The sequence below is a fragment of the Thunnus thynnus genome, chromosome 5 (genome assembly GCF_963924715.1).
Source record: "Thunnus thynnus chromosome 5, fThuThy2.1, whole genome shotgun sequence".
Taxonomy (NCBI): Eukaryota; Metazoa; Chordata; class Actinopteri; order Scombriformes; family Scombridae; genus Thunnus; species Thunnus thynnus.
The window spans coordinates 1,961,548-1,984,736 of NC_089521.1; the positions used below are offsets into that span (position 1 = coordinate 1,961,548).

A 23,189-nucleotide genomic window follows, 5' to 3' on the forward strand; every position below is an offset into this window, starting at 1 on the left:
AAGACTAACTCACCAAGTCACTGGAATGGCAAAAGCAAATCATCAATGCATTAAAGTCCAGTTCATTTATTTATATAGTTATTTTTTTTGTTTTTAAAATTTACCAGCTGAAAGGCTGAAATAAATTCACATATAATTACTATTACAGCAAGCTGCATATTGAATCAGTATAATGTGTGACTGGAGGACAAATGCTGTGTGTGTGTGTGTGATCTTATTGTGGCTCTTTGCTGTTCTCCTAAGATGACTTTATAGTATTTATTGTTCTCTGAGGTACTTTATGGGAACTGTTATTGTTCTCTGTTGTACTTCCTGTGTTTTAGTCATCTTTATGGTTATTACACTGCCTGTTCTTTGTGGTGTGTGTTTTCATCCATAGCTTGATGTATTTTTTGGTTTCTTGCGGTGCATTCACGTTCTTCATTGTATTTTGTAAGACATTCAGTGAGCTTTTGTGGTGTTTTTGTTTATCTTTGTTGTACATGTCTTATTTGTTGTAGTAGTTTGTGATACTGTGAAAGCTTTTTGGTATTGGGCAGTATTTAATACTTACTGTTGCAGTGGGTGGAGGGAGGTCTATGTGCCTTGGGAGATTGAAAGTCAGACAAGCTCGCCAACATTCCAGACTCTTGTGTTTTGACTGAAAGGAATGTATCTGGATAATGTGACCAGCTGGTGTTCTCAGGTGTAAAATGTAAACTGATTTATCTCATTTATCTAGTTTCAGTAGTGTGGCCACTGCACTATTAAAAGCTGTGTGTTTTTTTCTGCTCAGATTTCCTCATATTTGTCATTAGCGTTTCATCTTTCCTTCCTTAATTGTTCTTGATCTTTGCATAAGAGCTTAAGCAGGTTGGTCTGAAGGTAAAGTGCAGATTATACACATGGGTTTTCAATGTAATTTTAGCTGTCAGAGGTTGGTTTGCATTTTAACATTTTAAAGATTGGAGTTAACTGGTTACAATCAATAAAGCAATCATTTCAATATCTGCGTTCTGTTATCCAAACACAGGTAAAATAATGTGAGGGGAAATTGAATGTAACATGGGATGAGATGTCTCTGTAGAAAATGAAAACTCAAACAAATAATAGCAGCACATTTATATCCAATGTGGAAAAAAGATGGTTCACAGGGTTAAATATCACTGGACAAATGAAATGTGGAGTAAACCAAAGAATTTGAATTTAGATATAACTATTTTACTGAAAATGATGGTCTTTATAATGTAACAAAGAAAAAAGGTCTGTTGCTACCCAAATTAGAGCTGGTGTTCTGCCTCTTCATCAGGTGTGTGCACAATCTGGGGGAAATAGAAAATTACTACCATGGGGGTTTTTTTGTAATCCTTTCCTTAAATTACATAAAGGATACTTGTGAGATGATGAATTATAATGACTCATGACTCATTCAAAAAGACACCTTCAAACTATAGTGATGCACAAGAGCTGAGTCAGAGAGCATTACATCAGTAAGATGGGATCATATTTATTTTCGTATCGCTTTCTTTTAGATTTTTCCTTTTCTTTTTCTTGTGATCATTTGTAGTAATTTATGATGACAACTAGAAGCTGTAAAAAGGAGAACAGTATTGATGAGACACTAAATATGACACTAAAAAAAACATCAATACAAATTTGAAATAAATAGTTTATTCATTCATTTTTGTATTAAAAATTGAAAGCGAAAAATTGGTTGTAGTGTTATATACTGTATCTTCATTTATATTGTCATTATATGTGTCGATCATTATACTTATCTTTTAACCCGTTAGTGGGCAAATGTTAAATATTGTGTGTTTAGTAAAAATAATTTTTTTAAAAAGGTTGAAAGTTGTTTTGTATATCTTGCTTTATGAAAACAAAATCATGAATGATTGATAAATTGTATAAAAAGACAGAAACAACTTCAGATGGCACCCTGATGAAGGGGAGAGAGCTGGAAATGTTTGGTGTCCATGACATCGGCTTTTGGAGAAAAGTTAGGTGACGTAACAGTTTGATTGACTGAAACTCATACTGCACCTTGTGTTTGTCCTCAAAATTAGAAAGAGTGCAGATTCCAAACATGAGTTTGAAATGTATTTTTAGACTGTCCTTTAAACAACTAATAAAGCAATCATTCAATCATCTATAGTGCAGGCAGACACACTGGTATGCAGATCCTGCTGTGACAACAGGCCTGATTCACTTGCCATTGTATGTCAGTACGTGTGTGTGTGTGTGTGTGTGTGTGTGTGTGTGTGTGTGTGTGTGTGTGTGTGTGTGTGTGTGTGTGTGTGTGTGTGTGTGTGAGCGAGAGAGAGACAGAGAGAGATCCACCCTGTATTGTTAGATCTGAGGCCAGCCAGGAATGAATGAGGCCACCTGACACAGATAAAAACCTGTCCTTCAGCATCAACACCTGTCACACCCCGACACACAAAACAAACCTACCCAGAATGGAGGCTGGGACATACCGCACATAACACACATACCTGAGCCGAACTTGATTTAACGCACCTTGCAGAGTGAGGCATGTGACTCACAGGACTAAATAAAGTACTCATAAATTCTCACCTCACTCAAGTATGTCAGATAATGTCTTTGTAATGAAATAGTGGTTTCCATTCCGAGCAGTGGCAGTGATATCAGCTTCACAAGGCTGGAGACGTGGGGAGTGGAAATAACAATAAGTCAGACAAAAGGGAACAAAAACATATAGGAGAAAAAAACAAAATACTGACCAGATGCATTGTGTTGCTTGATGGCTGAAGGAGAAGAGAAATCAAAAGGAACTAGAAGAGTGCAGATCTCCTCCAGATGTGTCTGGGGACATGTATAGTCTCAGTTTTCTTTAAGATGCATAGAATAGTATAATGGTATTGAAACCAAGCATGCCGGCTCACTTACAGTCAAGACGGTGGTGAAGCTAACAAAAACAGGGATTTATTCATCTCTTATCGTGACTAACTTTAGTGGGTCATGACATTTTTTTTTCATCGTAAAACAAAGCAGCAGAAACTCAACAACAAAAGAGAAGAAGCAAATTGTGCAGGTGAGATTTAGAAAATCCTTAGAGGCTTATAGAAGGAATCTCACCTCTATACACGTTATAAAGAAATACCAAAGTCATGTAATCCACAAAAACATGCAAACAAGTAACTATAGGATCAAAAAGCAAACATAAAGTAGGCGGCATAAATCAAGTGAAGACATAAAATGAATAAAATAATGTAATGAGGGTGTGTGAGCTCTGGTGTATGTGTGAGGGTGTATGCATAAGTGCATGCGAGTGTGTGCGTGCGTGTACTGAAGCACACTTATGTTCAGTCAACTCCTTATAAAAGAGTGAGAGAAAGGCCAGTTATAGTAGGATGTGATCAGTTCGGATAGTTACGTTTGGTTCATCAGAAAGGTCCTAAGCTTATATTTGAAATTCTTGAGAGAAGTAGAGTGAAATGTAATTTGAATATAACTGTTCCATAGCTGAGCCCCTCTATATCTAATAGAGAATATCAGGTATGGAATGAATCTGCAGATGCTCCTGTTCAAGATGAAACCAAATGTTTCTATGGATGTCAGTTTTTGAGCTATTGTCTTATGATCTCCGGCAGGCGTAAGCCTGGAGGAGAAGAAATGAGACATGAAAACGAAAGAAGAGAAGAAATAAGAGATGAACAGGAGAGAACAGAAGAAAAGAGACATGAAAAAGAGAGGAAATGAGAAGAATAATAGAAGAAAAATAAGAAGAAATTAGATATGAAAAAGAGATTATATAAGAAAGAAGAAATGAAAAGGAAAGAAGGGAAGAATTGAGACATGAAATGGAGAAAAGAAAAGAAAAGAAAAGGGATACTTGGAAAAGAGAGGGAAAAGACACCAGAAATGAAGAGAAGAGAGGTGAAGAGAAGAGAAGAGAAGAGAAGAGAAGAGAAGAGAAGAGAAGAGAAGAGAAGAGAAGAGAAGAGAAGAGAAGAGAAGTATTAAATTAAAAGCAGTAAAAGGTTGGCTCAATAACTTGACTGGTTCACATAGCTAACATTCCTGCTTACATACACACATCTCTCTCTATCTCTGTCTCACACACTTGCTCTCACACACACACACACATACACACACACACACACACACACACACACACACACACTCACACACACACACACACACTCACACACACACACACACACACATCCCCAGGGGAAGAAGCAGGAAAACAGAGGGATCGAGTTATGAGTCAGGTTTGAATTCATTAAGCTTGAGTTAGCTGGTTTCCTGGGTGTGGCTGCCGGTTAGTAGAGTCACATACAGTACCTCTCTGTCTCATCACACTCACAATCTCATATAGCCATGTTGGTGTTGTACCTACGACATCATAATTAATGTTGCTCCCGGACCATCACTGCAACTGACCAATCATGATGTCACAGCTTTGTGACTTAGGGAAAAAGACCAGAAAATACAAAAGCACGGCTTCGAGGTTAGAGGGTTCCTAATTTACAGCATTAGTTTTCTGAGAATCTCTTTCATATCCAGGCAAAATTGGTATTATAACTGAAATATCCCTAAGTGAATCGAATCAAATATCAGATTGAAAAGGGACATTGGGTCGTGGGTTGAATGAGAGAATAAAAATAATTGCAGTAAATATAATTAACTGGCCCTTGGATGTGGAATTTGGCTCAAATGAACGATTACCTACGTAGCTAGTAGTATTTGTAGCTAGTAGTATTTGTAGCTAGTAGTATTTGCCATGACCAGGATTAATTTCCATGTTTGTCCTGGGCCATCATATGAATGTTTGTCATATTTATTTAAGACATCTGTTTTAAACTTAACAAAACATTTTCTTTTATAACAGAGTTTCTAGAGGGCCAGAGTAAGTTTCAAGTTTAAAGCCTTCTTAGTGGAGCATGAGTAACATTTTAGAGAAGAAATTTAACAGACAGATCACAAATCATTAATGAATCATAGATCATACAGCAGACCTCAAGTGTTGCAAACATCCCTCATTTTCCAAAGAATTCTTTCTTTCTCATCTCCACTGCTCTACAGAGAATCATGAAGAAGGGGCTAGTATAATACAACTGGCCTAATGTTTCCCACATTTACATAAAACTTTACACCAGTTTGTCATATAAATCAATTCATTATTTTTTTTACAAACTCTGTTGTGTGATCATACATTGTTTAGACTCACAATAGTGTGTGATACATTCTACTGCATGTTGGATTTTTGGACTCAGTGAAGTGTTGAAACAATTTAGTGTATATGTATATATCATATATACAGTAAGTGATACTGTCATACAATTTAGACGTTTTTTTTTCCTTAAATGGAAACAAGGTTAAATATCACTGTCAGTCCTAACCTCACTGACCTGCACTGAGACACTCAGCTGGTTGCATCTCTGCAGTGAAATGGGATCAGGGTAACTGCTGCTCTCGGTCTGTCCAGGTCACACTGGACTGGCTGTGTAACTAACACATTGTTCAAATTCACATTTCTTAGCATCTTATCACTTATTGTAATACCTTTAAAATACCTTAAATCTCACTTCTGGTCATTTCCATTGAGTTGTATTTACATACAACACATGTCTGATAACACCTAAACAATGTGATGCATATTATGTGATACAAGGAGCTCTGAAGGCAGGTAAACAACCTCACTGTGACTGTACTGAAAAGGGAAGACCTAGATATGGTTTTCATATTGTGAGTGTAGCCATGTTTGAATGTGCTGTGTTCAGATGACTTGCCTCAAACTGAAACATTAGAATGCACATTGATAACCTACAGTTCTTTTACAAGACTGTTTCAAAATGTCTTAATGTGTTGCTGAGTTAACTCAGTGAAAATTCCAAATTACAATATATTATTTGTTTATTTACTGTAAATGTAATGTGTTAATTACCACCCATGATTTTTAACAATACACAGGCTTTATTTGATTTTTTAAGGGGAAAAAACATAATTAAACACATTATTAAGTTAGTTAAGTTAATAAGTTAATTACTTATTTAAGACATTTAGCATTTTAATAAGCTTTTGACAATGGCAGGAGGGGGCACGATACAGAACTAAAATTCACTTTATTTCATGAATTGTTGCATTTCTTACTGACAGAATTAGACCATGTTGTGTACACCATCACTGATGAATACAAATCAAACAAAACAATAACACAATGATTTATGATGAAGAATGAATTTTATGGGACAACATCTCTTCTAATCATCTAGTAAATTAAAAGACAGTGCTTAAATCCAAAACTGACACATACTACACATTATAGCATCTGTACATGAAAAAAAGTAATACACTCAAGACACAAAGTGTCTTGGATTTCTTACTTCTTTTTTCAATTGTCTGTACTGATATCACATATCTTGTCATATTTTGACATCTGGAATTAAACTCTGAAGTGATTGCTGCATTCTTTCTTATCTCCTCATTGATACAAATTCTAATCTCATTTATTATTCATTTTTCAGTAACTGTAAAGACCCAGCACCATGTGTGTTTTAGTCCTTTGCACCTGGAACAACAAAGGGAACAACACCAACTCAGCAATATTGGATTGTCATCACACACACATTCACAGTATAGACTTACATATTAGCCGGTAGCTGTATTAGTAGTTTACTCACAGTAGTAAGAACATTGGCTGGAGTACTTCACATTGGTACATTTCCATCTTCTAACACAATCAATTTGACATTCTTTTGACATTTGTCATCATGACATCACTGCTTCAGCTATGTCAGATATTTAATTAGAACATCTTCCAGTAAATGTTCATTATTGAATACTGTGACAGACTAATAGTCAGGGCTGTATTAATCTGCGATGGGGCCCCAGGTAAAAATGAGCTGAAGGCCCCTACTGACACCCCATTTCCTCCCACTTTCTGTGAATTGTGTCACCTCTAAAGGGGTATTACACCAATTTTACATGTCAAAGTCAGTTTACTGGTCATGATCAGTCCTATTCATGGTATGTCCACACTATGTTGTCAAATTTCCTTTTCAGTTGTCTGTCTAGACTAAAACAGCCTTCTTCTCACCCAAAAACTGAGCTTTTCCAAAACTGCCTCCAGAGTATGTAAATCTCACAGTAAAGCGCCAGCTTGGTGTTTCAGTGTGTATGGGGATAACTGGGCGTCTGAAAAACGATCATGTAAACTAGATTTTAATGAGTCTCAAATCTTCTCTGTTATAACTCATTTTAAATGTCAATATAACCAAATACACAACAGATCCGTTTCCATTAACCTGTATTTATCTTAATCTTGAGATGACATTGAGATTATGAAATAATGATTTCATTACTGCAGTGTTGCACAGCTTGGGAATCACTATTGGTTATCAGATAGAGTTTATGGTCTGTGATTAATTATTTCATGTTCGTTCCGTTGTCTGACAACAGAAACAGAAAAATACATATATAATACCAACTATATTGTAAAGAAAAACTTTGTTGCATGTCATACCCCTTTCTCTCTCCTTAGGTTTCCTTTCTGAATTCTCACTATAAACTATCCAATAAAGGTGAAAATGACACAAAGGAATATTTAAAAAACAGTCTCTTGTGAGTCCCTTAATGTTATGGAAGTGCAAGTGCAAATTAATGGAGTGCTCTTTTAAGTACATGAATGTACCAATCAGGTATAGTGCATACGGCAGTCTGCACTAAGCAGCTTCATTATATTTAAACAGGACCTCAAAAACCAGCCACTACTGCTATGCTGGAATACTACCTCCCCAACAGCTGTTGTGCTCTGGTAGTTTGTAGAAATTTGACTGAACAGAAATGTTTTTAGAAAGATGGACCATGTAAGCACATATCAATTAAAGAGGGTTTGAAGGGGACATATTATGCTTTTTCTGGTTTTCAGTTATTTATATCCTGTTATGATATTGGATGACACTGGTCAAAGTTCTGAAACTACTTCATTCTGCTCTGAGCACTTTGTTTGCACTTGAGATTTTTTTTTTTTTTTTTTTAAAAAGGCCCTTCTTATTTTAGCCCATAGCTTGCTTTGGTGACATAAAAAAAATCAACCGCAGTGTGTCTTTCCAGAAACAAAGTCCCTTATATTCTGGATAATCCACAGAACACACTGAAAAAATAGTAATGATAATTCATGGTAACAGGGTCGTTGTTTCTGGAAAGAGGTGTTGCTGTTGCATTTTTCAAATACCACGTATGTTTTAGTGTTGTGAGCACCACAAACAAAATTCCGCTCACCTCCACTGTGTTGGGAAGAGGCAGAAGTCTCAGAGACAGAGGGCGAAAAACCAATAAACCACTAGGGGTAAGTGGGTATATATATTTTTATAATCCTTGAAATACCTATGTAGAACATTTTTAACATATAAAGAACATAATTCCATATATTCATATGGTGATGACATCAGTCAGCTGGTCGGTCATTCCGTCTGTCCATTCAGCACTTTGGGCCAAAGCAAGACATCTTGATAATTACCAGGCCAGACTATCCTGAAAGTGGCTCTGGATATTCATGATCTCCAAAGAATGATTCCCTCTGGCGACCCCTTGATGCTCATTGAGAAAGCAAAAGAAATCCTGACTGAAAGTAATATTCCTCATGGAAACTGTGTCATTTGTCTCTTAGGGTTAGCTCCACCAAACTAACTAAACCAACTAACACACAGGTTTCCATGAAATTTACTGAAAACATCTATGCTCCCCAGTGGATGAACCTTTTTCAACCCTCAGTGATCTTTCCGCAATTGCTACCCATCACATCTCATAATGATATTTCATAATGATATGGCAGAATTATATGAAATTTGTCAAGCACACTCTTGCTCTCAAGAGGATAAACTATACACATCATCATCAACAGATCATTATCCAGATCAAACTTTACAGCCCCATTAGTGGTAAGGTTCTATGTGTTGCAAACTCTTCAGTATCATCTTTATTCCATTCAATACTTTAATATTCAATCAATTCAATATCACTCGTCAAGATTGTAATGAGTAACTACAGTATAGTGTGTTCACAGTATGTTCACAAAAACTAGTGTACAAACAAGGAGAAACATTGCTCTAAGTTTCCTCTAGATTGGTGCTGCCAGAGGAGGCATCATAGTAAAACACAAGTGATTCAATATTCAGACTGAATAATCAGTCATTTCTAATTTTGAGTACATGTCCCCCTCACCCCATACACACACACACACACACACACACACACACACACACACACACACACACACATTCACTTTGTGTATAAGGATCAAAGTTTTGGCTGACTGTATGAGATCACACTGTCAATGCAAGTCCTCCCTTTTCCAACTCTCTCTCTCTTTGCATTCCTACATTCCATCATCACCAAGGGAGGAGGAGGAAGATGGGAGAGTGGTGGCAAGGACAGAAGAGGAATGGATGGAGAGAAAGGAGGAGTGGATAGAAGTGAGGAAGATAGGACAAGAGTGTCAAGGCAAGGAGACAAGAGAGGAAGAAGAGGTAAGGACAGAGCAGGAAAGAGGGAAGATTCTTGATGTAACTCAACAGAGGATGAAAATGACCTGAACTGAGAAATAGATAGTTTATGATAAAAAAAAACATAATTCCATTGGTTGCTCCTCCCTTCTCTCTGGAATGCATCCTTATCAGGAAGGGTTATATGTTGTTGATAATTAGAGCCTCTTACATAAGCATGTAGGGGTCCTGCCATGCGCGCACACACATACACACACACACACACACACTGGCCCCTGTACCGGCTGGTACTGAGAACGATTAGGATGGGTTAGCATGGGGTGTAAATCTAGAGGAGGAGAAACTGAGCAGGATGAAGAAAGGAGAGAGGGGTGAAAAGCTGAAATAAAACACAACTGTACCTGTGTTGAGTTCAGTCTTGAACTATTTGCACACATCATGGTGAATCATCTTAATATTGAATTCCAAAAGTGTGAATGCAGATAACAGCAGTGTGACATGTTTTGATATTTGATGACGATTCATCAGTGCTATGAGTTGAGACTTAAAGTGACTAAATGTTACTTTTTGTTCGGTGTGATCAATTGTGATAAACATTTCACCGGATTTAGAGAGAACAGTGGGGCATTAGTCATCTTTGGTGCGTTACATTTCTGCTCACAAAAGAAAGACAGAGTGTGTACCTCGCCTAACTGACACTTTCTATTTTAGTATTATTAGGTCTAAGTGCAGTGTCTGACACTATTGATCATGATATTTTAATCGAGAGGCTTGAGAGGTGGGTTGGCCTATGTGAGTCAGCACAGGACTTGTGTTTATCATACCTCAAAGGATGTGGTCTTAGTGTTTTGGGAATTTTAGATCCAAAATATTATTTTTCTTGTGTGATGTTCTCCAGGGGTCAATTTTAGGCCCATTATTGACCCCTGATAACCTGACCCCTATTGACACATTATCAGAATGCATCAAGGATATTAATAACTGGATGTCTAGCAATTTTGTACAGTCAAATAAGGACAACAAGGAAACCCTGGTAAACCCTGGCAAAGGCTAACAGAGGAAATCTCTTCTAAATTGTCACAATTGTCTCTGGAAAGTGTCACACAAGTCAGAAAGCTTTGCGTCATCCTGGATGCTGAACTCACTTTCCAGAGCCACATTAGCAGCATGATTAAGACCAGATTTTATCATTTAAGAAATATCTGAAAGGTTAGGTGCTTTTTATCCCAGAAGGATGCTGAAAAACTAATCCTTGCTTTTATTTCCAGTCGGCTAGACTACTGTAATGTGCTACTCACAGGAATACCAAAAAAGCATCTAGACCAGCTTCAGCTACTCCAGAATGCAGCTACCAGAGTTCTAACTAGAAAAAAGTAATATGACCATATCACACCAGTGCTTAGATTGTTACACTGGCTTCCTGTAAATTTTAGAATTGCTTTTTAAATTTTAATGCTCATTTTTAAGGCTCTACATGGTCTGGTACCCCGGTATCTGACTGACATGCTTGTCAGCTATGAACTATGAACCAGTTAGACCCCTCAGGTCATCTGGAACAGGCCGTCTGGTTATTCCCAGGGTCTCCTCGAAAATTGGTGAAGCTGCTTTCAGCTTTTCTGTCCCCAGCCGCTGGAACATCTTGGAGCACACCTGTCATGTTAGGTGTGCTCCAACATTATTGTCTTTTAAAATTTAACTTAAAACTTTTCTTTTTAGCTGCACCTTCAGGTAGTCTAGGCTGCTAGTCTTAATTTTTTTTTAAATTCAATTATTTTAGCTTTTTAATGTTTTTTTGTTTTGTTTTGTTTTTTTAACTTACATGTCTAATTATTTATTTATATGTCTGTTTAACTGTGTTTTAACTATTTTGTTTTTTGGCTAGCTCACACTCTGTGAAGCACATTGTGTTCCCACCTGGAATGAACTGTGCTATATAATTAAAAGTTTTGCTTTGCTTTGATTGCTTTTGCATCTCTGTTATGTCACTGACAAGACCTGAGAGAACAACAGACATCACATCAACCAAAGGTCACAGGCAAAAGTACCACAACCCTGCATGCATTAGAAGACCTTCAACAGCTTTGTTATACCTATTAGATTAGCATTTATGTTACTAAAGGCTAGCATAAACGGCTACTTGAACTTAGCCCTGCTCTCAGTGGAACAGTATTAGCTAATCTCCTGTGATTTGCAGTAATTGTAGAGGTCATCTGAGGTTCTCTGCATGACTGTAATCTTTAAAGTAAAAGCTCTCTGAGAGGACTAAAAATGTCGTCATCATCATTAAGCTGAGGTTGTCAGGTAGGTGGGGGAGGGGTCATAGGATAATGTACATAATGGCTACAGTAGACAACCATGCAATGCTAGTACTGCCTTTGCCCTTGCTTTACCTTTATTGTCCTACTCAACTGGCCACAATCACAGCCAACAACTGAAACCAGCACTGAAGTCGCAAGTCTCAGACTATATCTATTCCTAAATTTTATATTGAAATGCAAATTCAGTTTTTAGGTTGTGTACAGTTCACCTGTCACTCTTCTCATGAATGTCTTTGTGAGGAAAAGAAACTATGATTTGTTAAGTGAGCTTGATTCCGAAGCTTTGACACTACACACTATTGACAGGATTCATGAAACTCCAGTTTTTCAGGTAGTATGTTGAGACAGGCGGTGCTTTCGGCCATTCTCTCCATAACTGAACTGTGTGTGGACTTTACAGGATTAAGTACTACAATGACGAGTGACAACTGTGTGTAGGTGTAGTAGCAGGTTGCTTATGTAGCCAAAGTCACACACACATGCATGCACACGCATGCGCACACACACACACACACACACACACACACACACACACACACACACACAAGAGATACACAGTGAGAGTCAGACATGTGGAGCTGGTGAATTTATGGATTTTGATTTGTGGGCTGATTTGTTGCATAAAGTCACATTCAAGAAGTTCACTTCAGTGTACTGTAACGTGATTGTGCATCGGAAATATGAGAACAGAAATGGGTTGGGTTGGTGTTTTCAGTTATGGTCACTGGTTGTTACTGTAATTTCTGCATGGGACCTCAAAAAGGTAGCCTAGCTCGAAGCAGCATTAACAGTAGCAGGCTAGAGCTGCAACAGTTAGTCAATTAATCAATCAGTTGTCAACTATCAAATTAATCACCAACTAATTTGATAATTGATTAGTTGTTTCTAGGCATTTTTGAAGAAAGAATGTCCAAATTCTCTGATTCCAGCTTCTCAAATTTGAATGTTTATTAATATGGTTTCTTTAGTCTATGACAGTAAACTGAGTATCTTTGGGTTGCGGACAAAACAAGACATTTGGGAACGTCATCTCGGGCTATGGGAAACAGTGATCAACATGTTTCACCATGTTTGGCCATTTTATACACCGAGCAACTAATCACTTAATCGAGAAAATAATTGACAGGTTAACTGATAATGATAATAATCGTTAGGAGTTGTAGCCTAATATTAAGTAGCTGTCCAGTAGCCTAGTTGAAGCCTGCAGTTGTGGCAGCAGCAAAAAAGCAGCCTATGCTATTGCTAATAGGCTGCTGATATAAACAGTAGTCCTATAGTAGGATATTAGTACGCTACTAGTGGTGGCAATATAGGCTATTAAGAGAGTATGGTAGTATTGTGGTGTTATTACTCCATCGTCATGTCCCGCCCCCTCCAGTCACCTCCGCAGCCGCAGTCTCACCAGGTTGGAGCAGCGTTTGAGGAGGAGGACGAGTCATACTGGCTTCTCACACATCACATCCCACACTGGATATACCGGACTCCACCTGTCGCGAGCGCTGTGGTTTTTGTGTCCGTGTTGTAAGCGCGCGCTGACACAGGACTGCACGAGAAAAACACAGGCGCGAGACGAGGCTGTGTTTTTTTTTTTTTTTGAGCGAGTGTCGTAGTAGTAAACAAAACATTAACAAAGACAGGTGAAAGGACCGCTTGTGCTCTCACCGCCTGCTCTGTGTGTTGCCTTGTTTTTGTTTTGTTTTGTTGTTGTTTTTTCCCGAGGACAACGGAGGAAACAACAACCATAATTCTGGTGGATGGTTTTATCCGCAGTGCCTCAGCCAACCAGCCAACCGGGGAGCAGAATGTCAAGACAGCAGCAGCACCGGACGCCGTTAAAACTCACCGACAACGTGGTGGAGGTCAAGAGCAAAGTGAGTGGTGGGCTAATGAGGTTGTTTGACAGGTAATTTTAGTGGTAATGAGAGGATACAGCGTCTGGTTTCTACTACCGGTCTGTCGGTGCGCTGACAACATCGACATAACCTTCTGTTGTCGTTCATAGAAGATACGTGATGTCTCTCCATTTCGCTCTCAAATAAACAAACCGACACGTACGTTTTATTGTCCGACGTTTGTAATTTAGAGAAATTCCTCTGTATATAGGTAAAAAAAAAAAAAGACCGGAGTGCAGCTGATAGGCGGCCTGGGTGCGCCTACATCGGCTACTGTCAGCAGGCAGCCAGACCCCAGTCCATCGTCCCCTGCTCCGTTTGATTCCGCATTTATTCCACCGCCGCCTTCCTCCGTGTTAAAACACCGATTCTGCTATTCCACCTCCGCAGGATTCCCCTCTCTCTGCTACTGTGTCTCTATTCCGTTTCATTCGACTACATGCCCCGTTGGACTGCGTCAGAACTGTACTTTTTGTGGAAGTGTCACTATTGTAGATCCGTGTTGACATGATAGCACTAAAGGCTACAGCAGGTGTTACGGTCATATTTACTTTAACTAACAACTCGGTTACTGTTCTTCAATACTGTTTTAAAGTAGGCTAATAGTAGCTACTTTATTTGAGTAACTGCATTTTAAATTATTTTTTCTAAATATTACATGACGGCTGATATAGTTACTAGTAAGTTTGCATAATCAGATTTAACAAGCAAAATTCATCAGGTATGCTGTGCTGTTTGACTGTGATAGACTGTGGACTTCAAAGGAAGTTCAGTTTTCATATAAAATTAAGTTAACATGCACAAGGACGCTAAAGATAAAATGCACTTTATCGGAAATCTTGCCTCTGTCTGATTGTATTATCCTCAGTTATTATTCCTTGGAGTTCCATAGGGTCTCATTCAGAATATACAGGAAAGGCAAAGTGTTTCATGTGTCTTTTAACATAAGAACAGCTACAACACTTCAGGTCATTGCAATTTGCCATATCCAAGATGAAAAATAAAAGATGAAAGAGGCTCCTCATTTAAACTCACAATAGTAATTAAACAAACATACACTCATACAGTACTGCAACTATATTGTTAGTTATGTAAAGTGTGTAAAGCTACATTTACATTTAAGCTCTGTGCAGCTGCTGTATCTTAAACGAGAAAAAATTCAAATACAGGCATCCAGAGACAATCTGCATGCCTGGCATCATGGTTTATCAAGGCCTGCCATCTCATGAGCTGCCACCTGTAGTTAAACAACTGCCACCTGTGATGCTGTAATATACTAACTCACATACTCACAGGGATGCATAGTATGAGGTATTACGACTGCAGTACTGTGCTGAACGAGTTATATATATATATATATATTTTTTTTTTTTTTCAATAAACACACATAGGGGAATGGACAGTGAAGAGCAAGGGGCATTTATATTCGGCAGCATACTGAAACTGAAAGTGGCAATTGGGCCCCTGACCTCTAATCCTCGCTTGTCCTGTTTTAAACAGAGCACACTGTAGTTCTAATTACTGTTACTGTACAGCCGTTCTAAATTGATGTTGAGTCAATTCTCAGATATCACGCAGATGAAAAGAGAGATTTAAATGAGATAATGATGATTCAGCTCGTCACCTTTCAACGCTTAGATTACAATTTGAGGGCAAGGTTTTCAGGATTTGGAAGGGATTTTGTGATCAATACTCATCTCACTAAGCTCAGAATAATGAGAGCCAGTGTTACCAGGAACACACACACTCACGCACACACTTACTTTTTTTCTCTGACATTCTGTGTGTTATGGTCTCTAGAATGTTTGTCTAATGTGACCCGCTAACAATCTTCTGTGTCTGTCTCTCTCTCCCTCTCTCTCTTTCTCTCTCTGTCTCACCCTCTCTTTCTCTTTATTGTCAAATAATTCACTTGACCGTCCTAGTTCTTTATCAGAAACAGTATTAGCAAGATAGACTACACTGTAAAAAAAAAACTGTTGTTTTTACAGGAAAACGCTGGCAGCTGTGGTTACCAGAGAATTCCTGTAAAAAATACAGCAGCACAGTAGACAACTTTACAGACGAAATATGTAAATTGATTTACAGTGAATGAAATCACGGCTGAATCACATTAAAAAACTGTTAAGTCTACAATTTTTTTTTTGTTAATTTCACATAACGGTGTTGTATATAAATAGACCATTTCCTGTATTTTTTACATGTAATAACTGCTAATTGTGCATCAATAAATGATAAAATTAACAGGGAAATATCAAACAAAAACTAATTTAAACCGGTAGAACAACAGTAAAACTCTGCATTTTAAATGGAATGGTTCTGTATATTATATATAAAATCTCTTCAAAATATGCTGTGTTTTTATGTTTTAATAATCAAGTTATAATGTAAAATTTACGTATAAACCTGCAAAAATACATCTTGAGAAAAGACGAGAGAAAAATATCACTTTTGGGAAATTTATTTAACAGCAATAATAGTTGTAAACAACTGGATGCATTTTTTTCAACAGATACAACATGCAAAGAAGCTACATATAATGGTTCTTGAACTATGACTGAATCCAAGTTGAGATACTCCAGAAGATTAGCCTCTTTAAATCTGGACATTTTTAACAAACTTTAACAAACAAAGTTTAAGTGTCAGGCACACAACAACAACCCAATTCAATCAAAATTTTGTTTACATTCTGAATGTTCCACAGTATGGCATAAAACTTATCTATCTCCATGGAGACAATCACGTGATGCCAACAGGCCAAGTTACAGGTCAGATCTGTGGAGAGGCGTACCCCCTCAAAATAAGAATGCACGTTTGTTAAGGTATTTTTGCAAAATAACAAAAATTACGTTGTGCCTTAATTACCATAATACACATTGTGGATTGAACAAAGCGAAAAGTAACAGTACCTCTTCTCAAACAAACAGTCAGAGTGCACAGAAGGAGTCCATATTTAGGCTTAACGCCACTCGTGATCGGAGAGGTCCTGGATCAGGGTGAGGACTCGAGGGTTCAGATTGAGACGACGCTTCGAGTTTTTATTCTCCACCTTAGTTCCTTTTTCTGGGTTTATCGAGAAAAAACACCTGTAGAATAAAAGCATATTAAGCATTTTAATTGATCAGTTAAAAAAAAAAACTTCATGTGTTCTTAACTTATTTACTTCGTGGATGTTTTTAAAGCCAAAACGTGGCTTGTTCCCATGAACTGCTATAAAAATAGTATATTTTGATATTTTTTTCTACTTTAAACATGTCACTCTTTTAGAGTCTGAAATATACATATCAAATATTAATTATATTTTTAGCTTTTTAACCCTTTCAATGCCAGTATGTTTACATAACTCTACATAATGCTGTTTTTATACAAAAAAAACTAAATAATTTCCATTAAATGCATTTAGTGAGTACACATACACAACATTATCCGACATCAATAGCACACACACTTTTCTTCCAGAAAACAATAAAAAGTGTGAAACTTTGCGGCATGCTTTGAATGGGTAAAAGTGGTGCCACCTGATGGACAAATATAAAAACTACAAATTGAAAGCCTGTGGTCCAAACCGAAATCTTAACATAAAGGAATGCATTAGTTTTTGTCAAGATAAACGTGGGATCAAAAATAGTGGTTTTAATGGGTTTCAATGGGGCAGTTTTTGGCCCTAGGAACTATTAAGGCAGTTTTTGTGTAGCTTAGCCATTTTAGGCTTAATTAAAGTACAGGTCTGAGAAATGCCATGCCATGTTTACTCACCTTTGAAGAAACTCCAGAGTTGAAGCCAGCTCAGATGGATAATGGATGTTGAAACAGAAGTAGCTCCCGAACATGAGGCACAATGCAGAAATGAAGGAGGAGATGTTTGTGTTGATGAGGTTCCGATCCAGACTCAGCATGTACCTTGTTGAGGAATAGCAGGACTGTCCTATGAACAAATTATTTAACAGGTTATATTAATAAGCGCTGCACTCACATGACAGATTCTATAAACAGTGCAATTAAAAAAAAGAGATATGAAACAGACTTACCACAGACAATAACAGCAGGTGTCAGAGGCACTTGCTCCAGTTGGACCTCTTCTGCCAGACAGGTATCTTCTACATGGAAGAACATGGACTCCTCCTTCTCATCAAAGTAGCTGAGCAGAAGCAGGACCATCTCTTTCACATCATCTGAGCAGCCACTCTGCTGTCCCCGCATCCTCTGAAGCCTTGCATAAGTCTGAAGGAACTTATTACTCTTGGTGACATAAACTGTGGTCATGTAGTTGAGAAGCCTTTTTCCCTTCAAATCCAAATTTCGCGTGAATGTCTCTTTGAGGTCAATCCCAGTGAGTTCCTTGAAGTGGACCGACATGCCAAGTTCGTCAAACCAAAATGGCCACTCCTCTCGAAGGCTTTTGATACTTTTTCCCTGGTTGACATGTTGACGCTGTGTGTAAAAAGTGGACTTCATTAGACATTTTACCTCCTCTGGATTGGCATCAGATTGTTGGAACATCTCCTTGAGTTTTTCCTTCTTTTGGTGCTGGCTCTCTTGAGTTTCTTCACGGGGCAGAAATTTCACATTCCATTTAATGCATCCGTAAGTGTCCTGCATTGCTGCTCTCTCTTCTAATGGGATCTCATCTGTGTGGTCTGAGTCATCAGCCTGATGTTTTCTTTTTCTTATTTTGGGTGTTGAAGTGCGCCTCACATTTTCGATTCTGTTTTGCAGCTGTTTTACAAGGGAATGGTAGCCTGTTCCAACAATATCGCCCTCTATTACATCTTGCAGAGAATTGGGATATTTTGCCACCATTTGCTTTGCAACATCAGTTGAATGCTTTTTACCTACATGGGGGCATTTTTCCATCATCTCAGTCACAACAATCCGGACCATTTGCCTCCTCAGTTTTGGGCCTGGCCTTTTTCCCCTCTCCAAAGAATCCATCACTTCCTCAGGAAATTTACTCCATGGAATTTCAAAGTTGTCTTCCCACTGTGTGTCAAGTCCTAGGCTGCTGGAGGAGGTTGACGATGAACTTTGGGGTGAAACAGAGAGCGATGACAGCAGTTGGGTAGGTGAGGCTTCCACAGATGATAGTGAGCTGTTCTCGGGAGTTTGGTCTTTAAATGACAAAAAAATAAGATTATGATTCACATTGTACAATATTACACAATGTCCATGTCTGCTTTTGCTGTTGAATAGCTGTGTGTTGTGGTGTTTTTACTTACATTTCTGTTTCCAAACAGAAAGAAGCTTTCTGGCTTGTACAGGTCTTAATACTGTCATCAAATCAGCCTCCGTTACGAAGCGTAGATCATCATACGTCTCGACTCCAATGGACTGCAAGTGCTCTTCCAGGATGTTTTTGTTTACTACTTGAAGTTCTGGTAGGGCTTCCATGATGGCGACATCTAGGAAGGTTCGCCCTGAGTCACTCATATTTACACTGAAGAAGAAATGCAGAACAGAAAAAATATACAGTACATACACTTAACAGAACAGGGACATGCATCAGGTAACACTTATATTAATGTCAAACTAACAGTCCAATTAACAGCTTTAATTGGACTTTATTTTGCCACAATACTGTGTTTTAGTGGAATGACTTGGAATCCATTAAGAATATATGATACCAAAGGATAGAAATCAGGCAGGTCATTAATGTTGATACATTGTAACCCAAGACTGTCCTTTGTCACAGAATACAGATGGTATTCTGAGAGGAAGATGCCTTTGTGGATATCCATCAAAACATACACAGATGTGTCATTTTGAATCAAGATGAGTAGAAGTTCACCAAACTCCATATACTCATCATTTCTGTACACAAGAAACTGTCCTTTTTTATATGCAGTGCCCTTGTACTGAATATCTGTGGCAACTGTGGTATTGCTTTCTGAAAAGGCTAACTCCCTGACTGCATGTTTAATAGCGTCACTGTAGAGGTTGGGATAAAACGCACAGCTGTCCTTCACTTGCAGTAGTTTACTGCATTCTTGCCCAGCTAAAAGATATGCCTGATACATCTGATGACGCTCTGACAATGTTTGACAAATATTTTTTAAGTTTTTCAAGTGTCTGGCACATCTTTTAAAATAACTGTGTTTACTTTCAAACCTAAGCGTCCATAATCTCCTCAATGGACCAAATTTCAACGACAGTGCTGAATAATGGCGCAAATAGTGGTGCTTGGGTTTGAGTTGAATTTCAGGAAACATCATCTTTCTCAACTCCAAATATTCTTGGATCAAAATGTCAAGATATGCTATCTGGGACAAGGAAATGTTCTGAGCACAAATAAGATCCACAATGTCTTTTAGCTGGAGAGCTAACTGCCATACTTCATCCTCATGATTTTGCACTTTGTCACCAATCAAAACTGGTAGCAATCTCAGAAGGTTCCAGTTTTGAATGGCTTGCCCTGATAACTTGGCTCCGTCAGGTTTGACAGCACATGGCTTTGTGAGTGCTTCAGATCCTTTGTACTTAAACTGTTTGATGCGCCTGTTTAAGAGTGAGTATGTGAACCATTTTTTCATTTTTATAATGTTCTTCAAGTACAGTGCTAGATCATATGACAAGACTCCTTCAAAGAGGTCATGACCTAAACAAGGCGGGAGACCAGGTTGGGATACGTGAAAAGACTCAAGGGTATTAAAGATAGAGTTTACCTTTATTCCTCTGACGTCTTGGATGTTTTCAGCCTGGAGATCAGCAACAGCTGTGTCATACGTCTCTGGGGTGCGTGGAGGACCACAGGCATTTGGATCAGCCTCAAACTCACTTCTCGTGATGTCACAGTACCTGCAAAAATATTGAGAGCGGCTGAAGTTCTCTGTAAACCCACCTATGCAATGAGAACCAAGGTTATCCCCAGCAATGCAGTAGAGACCCCCTTTTACTGTTTTTCCATCTACATTTATTCCATCTGTCTCCAAGGATTTCAGATCTGCCAACAACTCTGAGAAAACTTTGGCTATTCCAAAACGCTTTAAGTCATTCTCAACACACAACAAGACTAAAAACATATTATCAGTATTTGAACGCAAATGAATGGGTAAATTTGCTAATGAAAGATAAACTGCAAGAACTTTGTGTGTCTTTTTAGCAGAACCCAGGGGATTCACAATTTCAAATGAATCTTGATACAAAATCAGTTTGAGGCTTTCAGGGTTTTCATTAAAGAACTGGTGACATTTGAAAATTTTTCCATCATATAAATCCGTAAAAACCTCTACATCAGGATCTCCAAACTGTTGTGGCTGTGCATTCCTCCATAACTGGGAGTGCAAAAAGCTCTTCAGAGTTTCTGCCACTGGTATGTAGTACGCAAATTTTTGTGTCATGTTTTCATCCATTCCCAATAGCACTTTTTGGGGTTCCGTGTACTTAAACATTTTTGTGAATGTCTGATTTCTGGTGTATGTTGTTCTTAATTGTCCCTGATGACAGGCAGAGAACAAATCTGACTCTTTAATGCAGTCACATATTTTAGTGACTGCTTCATCTGATAGGCTCATATCATTTTTTAATAAAGAACTTACTTTAGTTATTGTGTAGGCTTGACCTAACTCGTGCACATTTTGCATCTCCTCAACAATAGTCTGTATAGTAGAGGCAGGAATAAGCAGCTGTCCTTGCAGTTTAAGGTAAAAGAGACACATGTTTCTGAGATAAGACTGACTATCATTCTCTGGCATATCACTGGCTGCACTAGCTGTTGGCATGGCTTCATGTGTGCTTTCTGAATCATCTGTACTGGCAATGACATTTGGGGGCTGAAGGCGAGTTTCCTTGTACATGTCATCAATACCATCAGGGGAGCATGCTTTATGCTTCCTACACATGTGAGAAGTAAATGATGACTTTTTTGTAAACACATGCTTACAACCACTTACTGGACATGACACAGACCTGCCCTCTCCAAAATGATCATTTAAGTGAGACACTAGCTCTTTCACCGTGTGTAAATTGCGGGCACATAATGAAACTGCGCATTTTAAATCCGCAACAACAGCTTTAGGAGCAGCTTGCGGTGCAGGTGCATTGTGCACACGATAAAAATGGCCCTTGAAAGCTGAGTAAGTGGTAAATGTTTGACTACAGTTGGCGCCAGCACATTTGAAAAGACAATGAGGCTCATTCCTATGTACTCTGCAATGCAGTACATAGCCTCTTAATGTAACAAATTTGCTTTTACAAAAGACGCAGGTGATCATTTTTAGGATTTCAAATGTTTGCCTGTGCTTTTCAGCTGAATTAAGTTATCACACATTGAGCTAACGTTACTGGTCTTAAATATGGACTGGTGCTAGCTAGCTAGCTTTCAGCACACATTTTCGTCTGGTCTCGAAAAAAGAGTAGCCTAAATATGAAGCTTACCTTCCAATTGAACAGCCACAGACCCTCCAAAAAACTTGTAGATTTGTCCTAAAATCTTTTAAAATGAAGTGGTCCGAAGATTTCTGCTCCGTTCTCTGCTCTGCAGACTGCACACTGGCTCCTTAGTGACGCTAACGGCTAATGGTTCGCGCTTCTCCCGCCCTCACGTCATTATCCAATCAGAGACGAACTTCAGCTGCGCACTTTTAAATTTCAAAATTAGGAGGACTCAGTGCACAATGAGAGAGTAAAAGTACAAGTGGTTAGAGGTGGCACTGTTAGGTTGTTTAGCCTGTGAAAATGATAATGATAAAGACTAAAAGAAACATAAAGCATACAAGGATTAGGACTGAACAGTGTTACTTTGCATATATCAATAATTTGAATGTCTTATACACACACTCTACAATATGCTACAAATAGCCTAAATTATAAATGCAATGTTATTAAAATTGTATATTTTTTATATTTAAATAGATAGGTAACCTCTCAGGTTCACAATAAAACTTTTTTGTGAAAACATTTTAAATAGGCCTACGTCAATTTGCATCATTTTATCAATCATGTTAAAATTACAGCATAAACTTGTAAAGTGACTTACATATATTTGTATTTTTTAAAACAACTGACTAAAACTATAGTTTTTACAATATTTGCATGTGAAATTAACTAAATTGTTTTGTTATGAGTATTACAGTATTTCTCTGTTTTTGTTACCAATATTTGTAGTTTTAACAAATAAATTTGATTGTAATCACATATTGTTGTTGTAAATATAACAAAAACATTCTGTTTAATAGTTTCCAAAAATTCACTGTACTTTAAACAAAAAATATATGTTTTTGAGTTTACAATACTTTTCTGTAGGGATTTTACATAGTTTTTATGTAAATTTCACAGTCATTTTTTACAGTGTAGCCAATATACTGTAGTTAACATCAACAGGCAAATACAAACTGTGCTATAACCAGCTAGAAGGTCTTTTCACAAAAGTCTGGTCACGTACATAGGTGCTTTTCATCCACTTGGTAACAAACATGAACACAGGAAACAAAAAAATACTGCATTCCAAAGAGTTCATACTTACAGTATCAACAACACCAGCAGCTTATCTTTTTCCTTTTGTCCTCTGTTCCTATTCAAACAATATCTAGATG

At 37.9% G+C, this 23,189-nt stretch overlaps 2 protein-coding genes across 3 annotated transcripts in view; one reads left to right on the plus strand and one right to left on the minus strand.

Moving 5' to 3' along the window:
* Nucleotides 1-13,183: 13,183 nt before the first annotated feature.
* pard6a (par-6 family cell polarity regulator alpha) overlaps nucleotides 13,184-23,189 on the plus strand; it is a 50,695-nt gene continuing 40,689 nt past the window's right edge. For both annotated transcript variants that reach the window (XR_010928338.1, XM_067588667.1), the window contains exon 1: nucleotides 13,184-13,641. Coding sequence is in view for 1 of the 2 variants with exons in the window: in XM_067588667.1 (XP_067444768.1) it covers nucleotides 13,525-13,641 (117 nt within the window). In the remaining variant the exon portion in view is untranslated. The remainder of the gene's footprint in view (nucleotides 13,642-23,189) is intronic.
* Nucleotides 16,108-22,728, minus strand: LOC137182451 (uncharacterized). The gene is made up of 6 exons (XM_067588666.1): nucleotides 22,033-22,728; nucleotides 20,322-20,454; nucleotides 18,879-19,096; nucleotides 17,691-18,770; nucleotides 17,419-17,587; nucleotides 16,108-16,748 (listed from the first exon to the last, which is right to left on the minus strand). The coding sequence occupies exons 3-6, from the start codon at nucleotides 19,087-19,089 to the stop codon at nucleotides 16,622-16,624; spliced, it is 1,587 nt and encodes a 528-aa protein (XP_067444767.1). The 5' UTR covers nucleotides 19,090-19,096; nucleotides 20,322-20,454; nucleotides 22,033-22,728; the 3' UTR covers nucleotides 16,108-16,621.

What these genes read in the sequence shown, in the direction of transcription:
- LOC137182451 (XM_067588666.1), bottom strand. Translation starts at nt 19,089, where the DNA reads ATGAGTGACTCAGGGCGAACCTTCCTAGATGTCGCCATCATGGAAGCC. An exon ending in TTCTGTTTGGAAACAGAAAT is followed by an intron (nt 18,771 to 18,878) that starts GTAAGTAAAAAC and finishes TGTCATTTAAAG; the next exon opens with ACCAAACTCCCGAGAACAGC. An exon ending in ACCTGCTGTTATTGTCTGTG is followed by an intron (nt 17,588 to 17,690) that starts GTAAGTCTGTTT and finishes ATTTGTTCATAG; the next exon opens with GACAGTCCTGCTATTCCTCA.